Source organism: Onychomys torridus, chromosome 15 (genome assembly GCF_903995425.1).
Source record: "Onychomys torridus chromosome 15, mOncTor1.1, whole genome shotgun sequence".
Classification (NCBI taxonomy): domain Eukaryota; kingdom Metazoa; phylum Chordata; class Mammalia; order Rodentia; family Cricetidae; genus Onychomys; species Onychomys torridus.
Genome location: NC_050457.1, coordinates 35200895 through 35218413, shown reverse-complemented (window position 1 = coordinate 35218413; position 17519 = coordinate 35200895). Strand labels below are relative to the sequence as shown.

Sequence of the window (17519 nt, the reverse complement as noted above, 5' to 3'; positions counted from 1 at the left end):
AGAAAAACCCTTCTTACCCCTCCCCCACGCCTCATGTCTTAACGTTTCACAAAATAAATCTAGAGCTCCTGGGTTCTGCGAGATTGCCTATTCTAGGCAAAGTAGCTAGAGGAAAACAAGGGGCGGCGAGATAGAGACATAGCAGCTCTCTCCCGCAGAAAAGCGGTCCGGAAGAAAAAAAAAAATCACTATCTCGTACAGACTGCTTTTCCTATCCCCAGCACCTCCTCTGTTAAGTCTCTCTCTCAGGCAGTGGAAAGGCGAGGGACACCGCGTAGGACAACCTGGGAGCGGCAGGGGGTGGGGGACCCCGGAACCCGGGCTGTCACCTGACTGCCAGGAAGACGGACGTGCGGCGGGGAGCATCGAAGGGGAGGGGTGGGGTGGGGGGAGGAGGCGCTGGTGGAAGATGGCAAGATCCAGCGCTTCCTGGCACCGCGCTGGCTCCTTCCCCAGACGCGCTCTCCCGCTTTCGGTCGGTGCCTGCCTTTCCAAGCCGGGGGAGTAACCGCTGGCAGAGACCCGGGTTGGTCCCGCGGCGGAGCCGGTGGGAGTGGGGGAGAAGGGTGTCCCAAACCAACGGTTTCAGCCGTGCACAAGGTGGTGCAGGAAATCTCAAGTTTGTGTTATTTGTGGCACGAGGGCGGGCCAAGAGGTCTGCTTTCCTAACAGAAGGCTTCGCGTCCCTCCGGTGAACGACGACCTTTGCAGTCTGCTGCAGGCGACAGTCCCGGGCGCCACCACCTGCGCGTCGGGCGCGGGCCGGGGGGGGGGGGGGGGGAGGGGATCGCCCTCCCCCCGTTCCCGGGAGCCTCCCCCACACCCCAGCTCGCCGCTAAGCGCGTGCAGTGACAGGCTGTGAGTCCTCCGGCTCGCGTCCCCTTCCAGCGCCACCGACTCGAGCCCCGATCGCTGCTTGCTCAAGGGGCAGGCGAGCTCCCGCCGAGCCACGCGTCCTCCCCCCGACCCCATCCCACCTCCCCAACCCCCGCCACCCCGCCGCCCCGCACTACCTGGCGGCAGCGGGCTCGCGGCACACAGCGCCCCGCGCGGCCCCGGCCCTCCCACCTGCGCCTGCCCGCCGGCCCGCCCGCTCGCTCGCTCGCTCGCTGCGCGCCCCCGGGCCCCTGCGGCGCGGCCCCGCTGGCGCTCGCGCCCGCGCACTCGGCGCAGCGCGCGCGCCCGGCCCCGCCGCTCCGCCCGCCCCCTGCGCTCTCCCCGCCCCCTCCCTCCCCCGCAGGCACGAGCGAATGTAGCCCGCGAGAGAAAATGGCGGCGGCGGCGGCGGGCGATCGCGCGTCGTCGTCGTCGTCGTCGTCGTCGTCGTCGGGATTCCCGGGCGCCGCGGCGGCGAGCCCCGAGGCGGGCGGCGGCGGCGGCGGCAGCGGCGGCGGCGGCGGAGCTCTCCAGGGAAGCGGCGCGCCCGCGGCGGGCGCGGGGCTGCTGCGGGAGACGGGCAGCGCGGGCCGCGAGCGCGCGGACTGGCGGCGGCGGCAGCTGCGCAAAGTGCGGAGTGTGGAGCTGGACCAGCTGCCCGAGCCGCCGCTCTTCCTCACCGCCTCGCCGCCCTGCCCATCCGCTTCCCCGTCGCCGGAGCCCGCGGACGCGGCTGCAGGGACGAGCGGCTTCCAGCCCGCGGCGGGATCGTCGCCCCCCGGAGCGGCGAGTCGCTGCGGCGCCCACCCTGCCGAGCTGGCGGCCGCGCGGGACAGCGGCGCCCGGAGCCCCGCCGGGACCGAGCCTCCCGCTGCAGCGGCCCCCTCCGGGTGAGCGGCGGGCCGGGCCGGGCCGGGCCGGGGCAGGTCGGGCGGGCAATGAATGAAGCGAGCACGGAGCGCGGCTTCCGGGGCTCCGCTCGTCGGGGGCCCCCCGCGTCCCCTAGCCCTGAAGGTCGGGCGGCGCCCGGGACGGGACGGGAACGTGCGGGAGAGTTTGTTATTGTTTGCGGACATGTGACAGGCGTGCAAGCCGCGGAGGTGCGGGGCTCCCGGGGCCGGGCCGAGGGTCGTGAGAGCCCCGGGGAGTGCAGTGAGTAGGGGGGACGCGGAGCGCGAAGGTGACGGCGGTGGGTCGGCGCGATGTGACAGGAAAGGGCTCCCCGAGGCCCCACGGGGACGCGCGCCCGCCGGCAGGTACCGGGCCGGGCGCAGGCGGCGCGCCCCGGGCGGCGGCCGGGGGATTCCGGGGACTGCGGGGGAACGCCTGTCAAATGGACGCGGGCGGACGGCCGGGGTGGCCGGGTCTGCGGGGACTCGCGGCTCCCCTGGCTGCGTGTCCTTGGGGATCCCTACGGCACCTCTCAAGGCGAGAGCGCCTGGTGCTTGGAGTTTGAATTCGCCTTTGAAGTTGGCGTTTGGCGGAATGCTGGAGGATCCAGGACCGGATGTGTCAGCCATTCAGTTTCAAAGCGGTGGGCACTGCGCCCCGCAGCCCCGCTGCGTGGCGGGGGGACAGGGACGGTGCGGGGCTGCGGGCTTCGCTCGCAGGGGTCTTCCGGTGCACCAGAAGTAGGATGTGCGTAAGATAGTTTACACCAACGGCTCTTTCTTCGGCCTCGCCCTTTTTTTTTTTTTTTTTTTTTTTTTGGACTACTGGAAATTTTTCTGTTAAAGGAAATTCTTTGAAGTAGATGATACTTTTTTTTTTTTTTAATTCCTGATTAAAAATACACAAAAGGCTAAAGTCTGGACGGATGTGTGAAGTTGCTGGCTGTTTTTTTTTTTTTCCGTGATAGTCGCCCGGTGGCCCGGTAGAATTTCTTGACATTCACTATGGGTGGAGAGTGTTTTATTGTGTGTCGAATCTGACAGTAGGAATCCTTGGTTTCGGTTAGTTATCTAAAGTGATTTGACCCTTTTTGTGCAGTGGATTGTTTAAAATCACGGTCCGTTTATTACTTGGAGGCGGTTTTTTTCTCCCCCAACACACACACACACACACACACACACACACACACACACACACACACACACACACACACACACACACACCCCGTTGTAAAAAGTATGCTGAGCCCGTCTGTACTCCGGCAGGCAGTATGGGAAGAAGGTAGGCAGTATCCTTCTGCAGCGGATACCTTCCTATGGGGTTTCCTGTTTCTGTGAGGATTAGAAAACCTAAGCAGAATAAATCTTAGGTGGCAACTGTTACTGTAGGTCGTCTGCAGGTGAGAGAAGAAGAAAAAAGAAGTAACTCCAGCTTTGAGGAATTAATTTTATCTAGCCCTATGAAACCTGTTTTTTTTTCTATATGACAATACAGTCTGCCTCACTTAAGCATTATAGTCAATATAATGGCCTATGAGTGTAGTATAAAAACAACTACAAGAACGCCATAGAACTTTAGTGTTGCCACTAGACACGAAATCAGAGGACCACGGTGAAGGCAGGTAGACCTGAATGACTGAGTAATCTGGGATTAACTTTTGCATGTTCTTTTTCTTTTTTTCCTTTTTTGAGAAGTGGAGTCTTTAAAAATAAAAACTGTCAGCGAGAATGCTGTTGGTGCTTCTCCAGTGTCATACGTGAAAGTTTCATTTGCAGTAAAATATTGCTTCTCTGTATTTTAAAATATTCTTTTAAATTTACTTCTGAAATAATAGTGCCCCCCCTCACTTTTGTAGCACTAGGTTGATATTTCAAATCTGCTGGTATAAAACTTACATCACAGAGAAAAGGTATGCGGAATTATTGCCATGTATTTTGTGTTTCCTGTTACAATGCTTTATTGTTTTATCATTTAAAGTCCTGAGGAGATGATTATAAAGCAGTCCTATAAAATCTCAGTTGAACAGTGCTTCCCTTTCCAAGTAGTTCACATTCATACTTTAAAGAGAAAAATTTAATACTAATATTTTGTGATTTTATACTCAGGGCTGAAGACCCTTTCCGTCTGTCTGAAGGCCTATTGCATCATTTTTGTTGGGTTGCTTTTGTTTTTTAATCCAGTTTCCAAATTTGAGTCTAAAAATTGAAAGTGTAGAAAATACACATTTGTAAACGATAATTTATGGGACCTTCATTAAAATCAAAGATTGTCTGCCCCTTCTCCTTCAGAGGAATAACTGACTGAGGGCAGTGAACATCTGTGCCTGTAAGTGGCGCCCAAGGGCCGGGGATTTTTCCTTACACTACAGAATGAGGGGCTTCTCCTTTCTATTTACTGCCTTTGAAGAGAAATTACAGAGTTACTCTCCATTGAGCAGGCTGTTGTGAGTTTGGCAGATATAATTACTCCATCCTATTTTTGTAGCTTCCAAACTATCAATTTGCTGCCCCGTGAGAGAGCAAGATATGCTGTGCTTGTTAATGTTAGCGTTGCTTAAAACTAAAGATATTTCATAAGCTGCCTTTGCTTCCTCAGAGGCCTCAGTTTCACTTCCTTTTAGAAGCTGTTAGGTTAAAAATACAACTGACCCTTTGCTAAGAAGGGAGGTATAAGAACATTAATAATAAGTCCTAAAAATAAGTCCCTTCAAACCTCGAGTGGATGATTCTCTCAAATCGTAGCGGTAGCCCCAGAAGGTAGCCAGCCTTGCATGAATTCCTAGGGTTCTGTACTCAGAAATTCTCTCCAGGTTTTGTTTTAAATCAGCTAAGGAAATTACTGTATTTTTAAAAGATTAACCTTATTAAATAGGATTCTGGAAGAGAAATATCAGAGCGAGAGTGGTTGCCAGCTTTTGTTTCTCTTCCTATCTGATCTTGGCAAGGGTGACTGGTTAGCCAGCATTCCTTACTATATGATCTCCAATACACCATAAGGACTCCATTTTGTCAGCCAGGGCTCCGTTCTGCAGCACTTCAAGCATGATGTGGTGCATGTTTTGGAAATGGTCGCCGAACTGTGGCCCTGAAGAAGAGTTCAAAATGTGCAGAGAAAGGGTTGTTGTGGTGTTCTCAACCAGAGCAAAAAAAAAAAAAAAGAAAAGGCCCAGCTACAGTTTGCCCAGGCTGCGTCTGCTGCTCTGTCCTTGACCCTGATGGCCAGTTCCAAAGGAAGAAGTGAGGGACAAGTAGTCAGGGGGAATGGGTTATCCTGAGGAAAAGCGAGGGGTACTCCACGGTGCTGAGCTAGCACTGCCTTTGCCTTCTGTGTTCCAGGTGCTTGCTTGGGCCGAGCTCGGCTGGGAATGTGTATGGAAGGAAGTGGGAAAGGCTTGCCTGTGGAAGATGCCCCTGAGCTCTGCGTCTGTGCACTTTTCCCTGTAGAGGTCACATGTGCCATGTCTATCCTTTAGACCTTCTTGTCTTCCTTAGTCCTGGCCTTGCTGCATCTTTAGTTAAAAGTTAGAGTTGCTTAAGAATGTAAAAAGAGCCTGTCTTGGAGCTCAGAGGTAGAAGAATGCGTGCCCTTAGCATGGTGAGCAAGGCCTTAGGTTTGATCCCTGAAATGTGCAATATTAAAAGTAACAAAGTTGTCTTTAAGAAATAATTTGAGAACATTTTTAATCACGAAAGAAGTGAGGGCCGGAATGAAAGTAAATGACTCACCCGAGTGGGGAAGGTAGTCTGGTCCTCTTCAGATTGCTAACCATAGGGGTTTACCTGTGGCTAAAAACACTTGCTGGCCTGGTAGATAGATGTGTATGTTTTAATATAGTTGCCTCCCTTGCCTTCTGTGTGGCAGGCGGTGATGTAGGCCACCTTGTTCAATCATCACTGCAGCCTTCTCAGGCATGAGGATTTCTGTTTGGGGAGGTAAAAATGAATTGGAGATATAAAAACCCCGTGATCACTCAGCTAGCAGACAAGAGACAGGATTCAACCCAAGTCAGCCTGCCTCCGTTGCCCATTTCCTCCCATTAGTTTTTGCTATTTCCATTTTTGTTTTCAAGTTAATTGTTAACTTAATTGATGAACTTTAAAAAGTTGTTCAGTAGGAGTCATGGGAGGGCTGGCCTGGACTCTCCCTTGCTTATACAGCTATGACACATGTCTGTGACCCAGCCTTGCACGGGCACAAGTATTTTACAAGTAAATACTGTTTATACCCCTCCGCTCCCTACACACACACCGCTTTGGAAAAGAGAATAAATGGTTAGTGTTGAATGTTTCTTAGATCTGTGCAGCATTAAATCATTAGTGAGAGGGGACAAAGAAGCTGGAATAGTGTCCTCACTGTCTTAGATTTCATTCATTCGGTGTAGATGAACTTTGCAAGACAGTGGTCTGGTTGATAAAAAAAAGGTCACCAGTACAGAGCCTCTGTTTCAGCTTGTGGATTGTAGAGGGAACATGTTTCACCATACTATGTTAAGTGCAGAAAGAGACAGACAGACAGACTGACTAAAAGCAGTGCTCCGAACCTCACCCATACCATTAGGTGAATACAGCCACACCTTCCCAGCTCCCAGAGGCCAGTTACTGGCTACCCAGCGTCTAAGTCAGTAGCTAGGAGAGCTGGGCTTGCCCTCTCCTGTGTCTGGCTTGCTTGGTGTTTGCTCTTGTCCTCCGATTTCCTTCTCCTCTCAGAACAGACACTCTGCAGGTTTGGGTCACAGCACTAATGAGTAGACGTGGTTCACACCCTCAGCCTGCTCTGATTTAGAGGGATATAGACAAAGCAGCAAGTTCAGGCATGCTTTGTTTTTCCCCTGTTCAAAGAGAAAATTTAAATGAGCGTATGGGAGCAGGAAATTCAATATCTGCCAGCACTGGTTTTAAAACTCAGTCCTTAGTCGTAGTAGAAACAGCTCTTGATAGTTAGGAACACGGTGCAGGGGAACGCAAGATGTGCTCCAGGGCATAAGGTGATCATGATAGCCTTGTCTTGTTTGCTGCCCTGTGATGCGCCCCAGTTGATTCGGGTATGTTGTGTGGAAGGGAGTGTTGTACTGTCCGCGTTTGGGTTATTGGAAGTATTTTGATGTTATAGACTGAGTTGTTACAGAATGCTAAAGCAGCATTTTTGAAGTCCTAACTAGGTACACATTTAAAGTATTTGGTTGTCAGCTGGGAATTCTTACTGTGGCCATTGGACCTCTTGAAGACTCAAGAGGAAGTCTCTGGAGCCACGTGGTACAGTATACACTGCTAGTTAGTGAAATAAGTAAGTTAGTTTGTCATGGATCTGTCCGGGGCATGTGTGGAGTGACGACGGGGAGGGAGTGTAAGATACTTGATGGCCGGTGGGAGCTTGGCTTTCTGGATGGCTCAAGTAATCTTCATCTGGGAAGTTATCAGTCTTCAAACAGGTCCTACAGCATTCTGAATACCAGGTATCGTATCAGGACCGTGATTCTTCACCCCTTTTCCCAGCATGAATTTTTATGTTTTGTACCTTGCTTGGTATGGAGCAGCAGTTTGCTGGTATTTAGTTAGCAGTCATAGGACATGTTGACAGTTACAGTGTCAAAGCTATGACAATTATCAGCATATTTCAGTAACTTAAGTGTAATTATAAAATAACTTAGCTGTTCTTCCTTGGAGACTGTCCTACCTTTGGGACATTAGACTTCAGTCCTCGGGGTGGCCCTTAGCCGTCCCTCCTGTCTCCTTACATTGGCCATTCAGAATAACTCTGGAGTTTGTTTTCCTGGTTGTGACCTCTTTGGACTGCAGACTGCATCAGAACCTGCTATCCTTTCCAGACCATCTGCTAACCCACTCCTGCTAACCAGGTGCAGAGAGAGGACCTGGGAATCCTCCTTGGCCCCGGCCTCCCTCTCCCTCAGCCTTGTTGACTCTCAGGGCCTGGCCTCCCCAGTTGCGGCATCCACCATCTCTCGTAGACCTACAGATGGGCCTCTTGAGCACCCTGTTTTTCACTCCCGCCCTTCTAGACTTCATTCCCTGGTACGTGCCTGAGTGACCATTTAAATGTAACCCTAGCCATGGCTTCCTCCCTCCAGAAAAACAAAAAGAATTCTATCAAGTCCAAAAGCGTTCTAATGCTCTTCGTTGAGATAAAGAACAAACGAATCCATAACTTTCTCTCAGGATTCCCTGGGTGGCTGGTTCGCTACCTCTCAGCTCCATCCTGGCTCACTCTGTACCCTGGGCTCCCCCACCTTCATTTCCTCAAACTCCGGACTGCCTCCTGCTGGGGGTCTGTGCTCTTCCTGTCTCTTCTGCCTGCTCTCCTCTCTCGGGCCCTGAGGCAGCTCACTGTGGAACTCTTTGGCCCTTTCTTAGGGAAGCCTTCCACTTGCCCTGTCTGGCTTTTGTGTCTGCGGTATCACCACTGTTGACATCGGCGAGGTTTTAAATTTAACTCCTTTGTTGAATGACTGCTAGCCCCAGAAGTCCACGTGACCTGAGTGGGCAGGGCTGCGTCTGGGTAGGAACGGAGTACCCAGCAAAACACTGGGTGCGAACTGAACACTTGGCAGCTGTATGTTGGAACAGAACGTGAGGGAGAGCGCCATGGCGTGTTCAAACAAGTGGATCCTCAGTTCTACCCTCTGGTCAGATGGAGTTTATGACCTAGCCGAGAAGGGGGCTCCAGCAGATAAAGCGTAGACTCGACTTACAGGTTCTGGGTAGGCTGGCTGGGAAGTTTCTGGACCTGTAACAGTGCCTGGTGCCTCCATTAAGTAGGTCAGCTCAGTGTGGTCTAGAGCACGTGACTACATACTACCTGGTCATGCCCAGGTAGGAGTTTGCTCAGTGCCTAAGATTCTTCTGTACTTACTGGGGAGTTGAGGGTGCACACAGGAATAAGTTCACCCATAAGAAAGAGTGGTGGGCCTTAATATAACTATTCTTTTACCAAGTTCTCAGGACATTGTTTAAACTTAAGATATTCTTTCAGGATTTTTGTCTTTGAAAACTGGCTTCTAAGATTTATAATCTTGGTAAGTCACTTGGGGATGAGTAGAAGTTCACATTCACCTTAAAGAAAAGATTTGCTAGGCTAGCACTGTATGAGATTTCAGGCGCCGTGGATCTGTGTAACAGGAACCAGACAGGCAGTAACTGAAACCAGCAGTCCCTTACCTAGAACACGGTTTAGTACTGAGAGAAGGCCCCGGCAGCCAAAGGGGGCGGGGCGGGGCAGGGTGGATTTGTGAAGCCCTTTGATTTTACACTGCTGGGCGTTTGTGCAAGACTGACACTTGCTTAGGGTGTTGCAGTCTTGGTTGTTTGGTGTTCTTGCCTCACAGTAGTTAAAGGAGCACAGTGTGAGCATTTCAAGCAGCAGACAGGTTCCTTTATTGCAGAGGTATGGCAGGGCCGCCTGGTGTTGGGACAGTTAGCTCCACCTGGATAGACAGGGTTGGTTGTTAAATCATCGCATTCCATTCCGCATCACCATTTGGGGCATCAGTTTTTCCTGACCCGCAAAATGAATGGAATCTAGGTATACAATCACTTTGATTTCTAAATAAGAATCAAGTTTGGCTTCTTATTTAAAGTTTTCATCTGTCGGTCATCTCAGAGCTTGTAACAGAAATTTTCTCAGTTATTAGAAAGCGTTTTAATGCGTCAGGTGGCAAGCCTCTTGACTGTCTGGAATCTGCAGCTCCACAGTCTGGATGATGAGTAAATGAAGTGTACTTTAGAATTACATACAAGTCAATTCTGCCCCTTAGAAACACCCTGTGGATCCTCCATGTGGGAAAACCTCTTTGTTTTATTTGTTGGTCTGGGTCATTTTAAACCCTGCAATTTCAATTTCTTTGAAATAATAATAAGCATTAAGCTGCCACAGTATATCCCGACCTTTCCCCTAGATTTCCACAAGTCAGGCGCTCAGCTGCAGCTCCCAGCATTGACCAGATTGGGTAAATTACTGAAAGTTTAGCATTAATGATATAATTGCTTGCAGAACATTAATTGTGCATGTGTTCTACGATAGGATAGTATTCAGTTTCTGTTCTTTTCCCTCCTAAAAGCATTTAATTGGCTCTATCTGTTACTGATTTTCAAGATTTCATCTGGTGCTTTTTTATTGGCCCTTAGATTTTTAGGAAGATGTGACAGATTGGGAGGTAACTCATAAAGTACGCTTTCACAGCTCAGAGGCTGGGCAAAGAAAAGTGAACGGACCGACAGGCAGAAAAAGATGTGCCGAGCAGTGTAGATGTTCTCTTCTTTTTTGTAGAATTGAGCCCAAAGTCTCCTACGTTCTAGCCAAGGGCTCTCCCCCTGAGCCAGATTCTTGAAAGGGGTTTTGTGTCTTGGGGGGGGGGGGTTAACATAGGGCAGTCTTACATAGCTCAGCTTAGCTTTAAACTCAGTATATGGCCTGTCTGCTAAATCCCTCCGCTTCTGCTTTCCAAGTTCTAGGGCGTGTGCTACCCCACCTGGCTTAGTTTCTGTGTCTGTATCTAGTTTTATTTTTAATACCTGGTATACTGGCACCTCCCTGCTGTTTATCTCACAGTGAGGCTCTAATGGCATTTGTCATGTTTCTGGAGCTTGGTACTAGTCACAGTTGAAAGAGGTAAACTTCATCAATAAAATGATAAGACAGTCCTTTGGAAAGCAACAGAAGAATTTACGTGTTAACAGTTTCGTTAACAAATGGGATCTTGTTATACACAGCACTGTAGAAGTTGCCTTTTCTCCTTGGCAGTAGTTTGCTACTTTTAGCAAGCATAGCTGTTTATTAAGGAACACATAATAGTCTCAAATAATATTTCATTAATTAGACAGTTTGCTATCTTTAGACATATTGTTTTGAGTTGACATAAATTACTAAGTCAGAGGTCATGCATATTTAAAACGTAATAATGTAGCTGGATTGCCCTGCAAAACATTGTGCCAGTTTACATTCACTTCACAGTAGGTGACAGTGCCCATTTTCCAGCCTTATCAATATCATATATAAATCACAGTAGTTCTTCGTCTTCCATCTTGGTCAACCTGGGGGATGAAAGAGGGTGTCTCACTTTAATTTGCATGTCTTAGCTTTTGAGTATGAGTGTCCATCTTGTGTTTCTAGACAATTTAATCTGGAAGAAAGTTATTATTCTTATTGATACACTCTTTGTATATTAGTAATACTTATTGCAGTTTTCTTGTTTTGTATTATGACATTAAGTATTTTCACATTAAGACTCATTACAAGTTTGTTTTCATATTTCAGTTCTTTCTTCTATGTTTAGGTCATAGAAAGGCCTTTTAGGGTGTGTATGTAGTAGTGCAGGGTACAACACAGTGTGAGTCAGGTTTTCACCACTGGTGCACTGGAGCTGGAAAGTTGGTTGACTACTTCATATCTCCTTTTCCTTAGCTGTGGCTGTAGATGTAAAGTCTACTTCAGAGTTGCTAGGGCGGCTGGAAGAATTCACATTTGTGTGGCTCTTTCAGAAAGTGCTTGATGAACTACATGCTGTATAAATGATTACTACTATTCTCTTAATATTTTCTTGGCTTTGAAGAATAACCTAAATCCCAGCCCCATCTGAACTGTAAGAGGTGACTTGTTTTAAGAGGTAGCATTGTTTTCTTCAAATAGCTGGCGAAATGTCACTGCATTACTGTTTATTGGGTAAGAAAAAATTGTTTTCCCTTACCATCTATTAAATTTTCAATGTACTTGAAAATTCCCAACATGTATTTCAGATCTTTTCTGGCTTGGGGTGGGGGTGGGGTGGGAGTTCCCCATTCCTATATCACCAAATTTCAGAATGTCTTGTGAAAGATAAAATGAAAGCCAGCCATTGCCCAGAAACAAGGGCATTCTGCTGACTCATCCATGGTGGTGTTTTGGTGTCTGAGGCCTTGGCTTTGGTGATGGCACTCTGCATCCGGCTGCCACCTGGGTAGTCCCCCCATCCCCGTTGGGAGGATAGTTCTGTCATGAAGTGCAAGTCCTCTGGGTGCTGAGCTTTGTCCTCCCAGCCCTTCCATCCTCACAGAGTCTTCGGCCTGTGAGGTGCCTTCCTGGGTAATGCTACCACCATCTCCCTGATTGCTCTGCCTCATTCTGTCTTCCACACCATCAACCTTGTTCACCCTGAGTGGGCCTACCCCCTCTGCCACAGCTGTCAACCCAGCCCCTCCCCACCCTCCACCCCTCACCCCCGACAGACTTTCCTCCATCCTTAAAATGAAGCCCAGACTTGATAATGCAGTGTAGATGCTCTGGGTGCAGTGTAGATGATGCCCTGGGATGCACTGTAGATACCCTGGGATACAGTGGAGATGCTCTGGGTACAGTGTAGATGATGCCCTGGGATGCAGTGTAGGTGATGCCCTGGGATGCAGTGTAGATGATGCTCTGGGTGCAGTGTAGATGCTCTGCGATGCAGTGTAGATGATGCTCTGGGTGCAGTGTAGATGCTCTGGGATGCAGTGTAGATGATGCCCTGGGATGCAGTGTAAAAATGCTCTGGGTGCAGTGTAGATGCTCTGCGATGCAGTGTAGATGATGTGCTGCAATGCAGTGTAGATGATGCTCTGGGATGCAGTGTAGATGCCCAGGGATGCAGTGTAGATCATGCTCTGGGTGCAGTGTAGATTATGCTCTGGGTGCAGTGTAGATGCTCTGTGATGCAGTGTAGATGATGCTCTGGGTGCAGTGTAGATGCTCTGGGATGCATTCTTTTCTTTCCTCTTGCCACTCCAAATCCCTACCCACTGAACACCTGCTCCCTCCCGTGGTCACCATTTAATACCCCAGATGTGCTTTCCCACTGGAGTACTCCTATCTAAATGCTCGTTTTGTTTCCTCAGGGAGGGGTGTGTGTGTGTGTGTGTGTGTGTGTGTGTGTGTGTGTGTGTGTGTGTTCATTTTCTTTGAAATAAAGAATTATTGGTATTCTACTAAAAATAAATGTGTCTATTTGTGGAAGTCAGTACTGTGCTATAAGAACTGTTGAACTTTTTGACTTAAACTTTTCTGTGTTCACTGTCTTTAAAGCTTTACCGCTTTCTTTTCATCATTGTATACAGGATCATGTCTTTCAACACACCGGTATTTACAAAGAGGTGTCTAAAGCACACTTTGTTGTAAAATGAATCAAATGTTCTAACTGATTGGTGTTAAAATTTCAGACGTGCAGTGGCAGGGGAAAAATGTTGGTACCAAGCCAAGACTGCCCTTGAGACTAATCCAAGGCCATCACGGGTCAGACAAATAGGCTCAAATGCTTCAAGCAGAGAATTTGGCTGGGCATGACCACGTCTGTGGCAGGTCTGTATCAGCTGTCTGACCTTCACAGCCCCTCTCCATGGACCTGGAGTGGTGTTTTTAGAGAAATGGAAGGGTAGAGTAGTGAGTGTGCCAAGGTGAGTGACCTCTTGGGGACACAGTAGTGAGGATGTCTCTCTTGCTGTCAGCTGTCCCATGGTGTTGTCCCCGCCCAGGGGTGTGCTGCTGTCATCAGCCTGGCATGGGGGTGGGGGTGTAACTGGGAAATGCAGGGTGCTGCTCAGCCCTGAAGCATTCATTCTGAAGAATGGGACACTCGCATGGGCCTTTCAAGAGATTTCATGGACTACTCAGTGGAAAGTACAGAGGCCCAGGAGTCAGTGGTCAGTGGTGATTACAGACATGTCAGGTAGAGTTCTGGCAGCCCCACCTAAATGGAACAGGGTACAGATGGGGCTCAGAGACCAAGCTGAGGACAAGGTCCCTGGCCCTGGCCCTGGCCAGCTGGAGAACTAGGCAGAATTCTCTGCCTGGGTTTTACTCCACTGACTGATGCTGAGGTCTCAGGTCTTAGAACAAAATAAAAAGCCTTTGTAGTTGGACAGGTAACCACAGTGCACCAGGAAGTGGGTCAGCAGGCTCAAAGGAGGACTTGCAGAGCTGGGAGCCAGACCCATCAGCTACGGATTGCCAGCAGGCTCCTGGGAACGATCGCCACTCCTTCACATTTCTCAGCTCCAAAATGGAGTTCGCAGTGGGAATAGATGGTGGACAAGACTCCTTTGAAAGTTTCTCATTAACTATGTGTGATGCCACTGCACACTACACATGACCTTAAGGGCTTGGCAGGAAGAGCTCCTTCCAGGTCGCCCTGCCGCTACTGCTGTTTTAGCAAAGGCCGTTTGTGTGCATAGTGATCATCCTGTTAGAAATTCACTTCCCCTTACTATTTTGAAAGGTTTTTCCAGGAAAATGGAAAACCGCAGCTCTTAGACTCTGATACTGGGTAAAATAGATGACAGGTCGGGCTTTTGAGGCTGAAGCCCTGACACCCCCACACTGTCCTGCTCAGGTGGAAGTGCAGACCCAGAAAGGAGCGGCAAGGAGCCGCCGAGACCACAGGGGGCCACCTCTGCAGACTTCTGCTGCCCAGACTGTCCCGCCCCGCTCTGGTCCAGCTCCTCTTGGAACCTTCTGACCTGCTTCATGGTCCACTGGTTGCTGTAGCAGACCAGCCTTCTCACACTAAGTGAAGTGTTTGGTTTGCACACCCCTAGTTTTCCTTTATGTTCTTGTCCCTTTCTGAAACTTAATTTGAAAAGGTTTTTTGTGTGGCTAAATTTATTGAAACTTTTTTTTTAATTTATAAACTCTTGTAATTTCAAATCTATTTACCACCCATAAAGAGAGGCTTAAATGAATGTAAAGAGAGACAATGGAGGGTTAAACATGGCTCTATACACCTGTAATCCCAGCACTCTGGAGACTGAAGCAGGAGGGTGTCTCAGGCTAACCTGAGGGACATAGAGATCCAGTCCTAAAACACATACACACACACACACACACACACACACACACACACACACACACACACACACGGTGGGGGCAGTGAAGCCACAGGAAAAAAAAGAAAATATCATGTATGAAATAATGTTACAGAGCTTGTAATTGTGAGGAGAGTATTCTTTTGCAAAGCGGAGAAAGTAGAATGTATTTAGCAGGCAGTACCTAGTTAGGAAGCAGGCCTGGTAGGAGCTATAAATCTGCTTTCTGATAACTTCTGCTACCTTTTTAGCTGAGAGTTAATTCTGTAAAGAGATATTCACCAAGGATAATCTCTGATGAGCAAAGCCACACTTCAGCTTCCTGTGTTTAAAAAGACTGGTTCATAAACACACATATGATGTGTTTTTTCCTTTTTTTTTTTTAAAGTTAAAACTTGATAACAGTTTCTAATTGTGAAAGTTCATAATGATGTCTCAGGCTTCTTTTCACATAATTTGGAAAAGAGTGGCAGTTTCTGGAAACTCTGAATTAACTGTAACTCCTTTTGTGTTTCTTCGGCATCTAATAATTTTGTTTCCAAACTCCAGAAAATGATTGCATTGAACTAGATCTGGAATAAGACCATTTGACTGGTCTAGGCCTCTTGATGACCCCAGCGTGGTGTGAGTACCACACTGAAGCCGCTCAGAACTCACTGCCCAGCACTGGGCCTTTATCAGTAATTGCTCTTTGTCTTGGATTGGTGGTGAAGAATCATTGACCCTTCCTGCTTCCAAAAGCCCTCCCCATCACAGCAGTTGCCTGGGCCTCGGTGTTGCAACCAGATATGGAATGTTCATATGTTCCCAGCATGTGATTTCCAGACAAGGCAGGGTGAGGGGCAGCAGTTGTCAGGGACCCTGATTCCCAAGGCACCATTCGGAAGCCGTTGTGACAGATTGCGATAGCTGGCTGTATGTTCTGTCACTAGGAAATAAGGCAGCTGGAAATAAAGCACCGTCATCTGCACAGTGCACACTGAGTTCGTCCTGCAGGCTGCAAAGTGGAGAGTGAGGCATCCCCTCCACTGAGGAGCGGTTGCTAAGGGTGCTTCAACAGCAGTGCCAAAGATATGGGGGAGCAAAGCCTTCCCTCTGGGGCGGAGCCCCAACAAGGCTCTTTTGGCATCAGAAAGAAAAGGTTTATGCTCAAGAACTTGTTGCTTTCTCTTGTGCCTCCTTCCGGGGCCAAGTTTTGTTGATAAGATACAAAGTCATTAGTGTCTGGAGTCAGCTAATCTCCGAATCCAGCAGCTTGCTAAGAAATGCATCCAGAATTCTGTTGTACAGTATAATGCTGTGTCTGCATAGATGGGTCCCCAAAATACTGAATGTCACAGATCTTAATAAATACAAGTAAGTTAGCAGAAACCTCTTCTCTGGGGCTGGGGGTGTAGTTCAGTTGGTAGTATAAGCCTACTGTACCCGAAGCCCTGGTTCGATCCCTAGTACCATGTGAAACTGGGAGTAGGGGAACTCGCCTTTTACCTCAGTGCTTAGGAAGTGGAGGCCTGAGGATCAGAAGTTCAGGACCAGGCTGGGGTGCCTGGAACACCGTAGAACAGTGGTTCTCAACCTGTGGGTCATGACCCCTTGGGGGGGGGCCCTTTCACAGAAGTCACATGTCAGATATTTACATTACAATTACAAAATTACAGGTATGAAGCATCAACAAGAATAATTTTATGGTTGGGGTCAGCACAACCTGAGGAACTGTATTGAAGGGTCCCAGTGTTAGGAAGGTTGAGAACCACTCACTGCTCCAGACAGAGTGCCAAGGGCTGCTCTTTGGCAAACTGGTCGCTCCTGTGCCTTTCCCCTTAAAACAATGGTCCTGAGTGCCGCCTCGTCACCGCCTGCTCCCATGCTATTCTGCGGCATGCTACCACCGTGTCTTCGTGTCTTCGTGCGGTTCCGCACAGCACTGCCGTGCACACTCGGAGTGCCCGTGTACTCTGTCTCCCTTTTGTTTTCTCGGTGTGTTGTTTAAACTAGATCCCATGTGTCAGGCACTGTGTGGTTCAGCACTTGTTATGCCATGTTACTGGTTTGGGGTTTTGTTTTTTAGTGCTTAGGGTTACGGAAGCAGGAGTGTGCACACACATGGCTGTGGGTCCCCAAGCAAGAGTGTGCACGCACACACACACACACACACACACACACACACACACACACACACACGGCTGTGGGTCCCCAAGCAGCCACTGACACTCCTTTTCAGGCTGGAGCAGGAGATGGAGAGCAGGAAGGTGGGGATCAATCCCCAGAACTAGTGAACTTCAAAACCCTCTTTCTAGGGAATTAGCCCTCTGGGGAGGAAGAGAGGAGGAAGGGTCCCCAGAAACTCTTGGGCCTCCTAATTGGTTTCTGCAGTGATAATGAGAGAGAAACCCAGTCTCAAGTAAGGTGGGAGGCGAGGACCGACCCAGGAGGTTGTCCTCTGACTTCTACATATGCCCATGGCACAAATGCTCCCGCACCCACACACATGCTATACGTTCACAATCCCTGTGAGACTACACCCAGACTTAGGTTTAAATGTGTTCACTGTGGCAAGAGACTAGACTCCAGATGTGGTTAAACTTCCTTACCAGACACTCACTGTTTTTTGGAGTCTGTTTTGTTTTGCCAGCAGAATGAGAGCTGTGTGGTGTACGCATTCATTAAGAGTAATTGTTAGCACCTGTGAGGCGCTTTACCTTGCTCTGAGACCTTGCCCCCACCCCCGCTCCCCTGGGGGACTAACTCATGTTTCGCAGATGGGAACAGTTCAGGAGGTTGGGTGGGAAGGGAAAGAGTGGCCGCTCCAGGCCTGAGCCGTGCCTCGGCCCATAGCCCAGTGAACTGTGCACACTCCCCGGAGCCAAGCCACCTCTGCTTCTGCAGGCGTTGGGAAGTTACTTCTTAATGAGCTTGCCTTAGCATAGCATC

The 17519-nt window shown here is 49.2% G+C and overlaps 1 protein-coding gene across 1 annotated transcript in view; it reads left to right on the top strand.

Annotated features, from left to right (window-relative positions):
• Positions 1 to 1257: 1257 nt before the first annotated feature.
• The window catches only part of Map3k1 (mitogen-activated protein kinase kinase kinase 1), a 61969-nt gene continuing 45707 nt past the window's right edge, over positions 1258 to 17519 (top strand). The window contains exon 1 of the mRNA XM_036207105.1: positions 1258 to 1766. Coding sequence (XP_036062998.1) covers positions 1270 to 1766 — 497 coding nt within the window. The 5' untranslated portion in view covers positions 1258 to 1269. The remainder of the gene's footprint in view (positions 1767 to 17519) is intronic.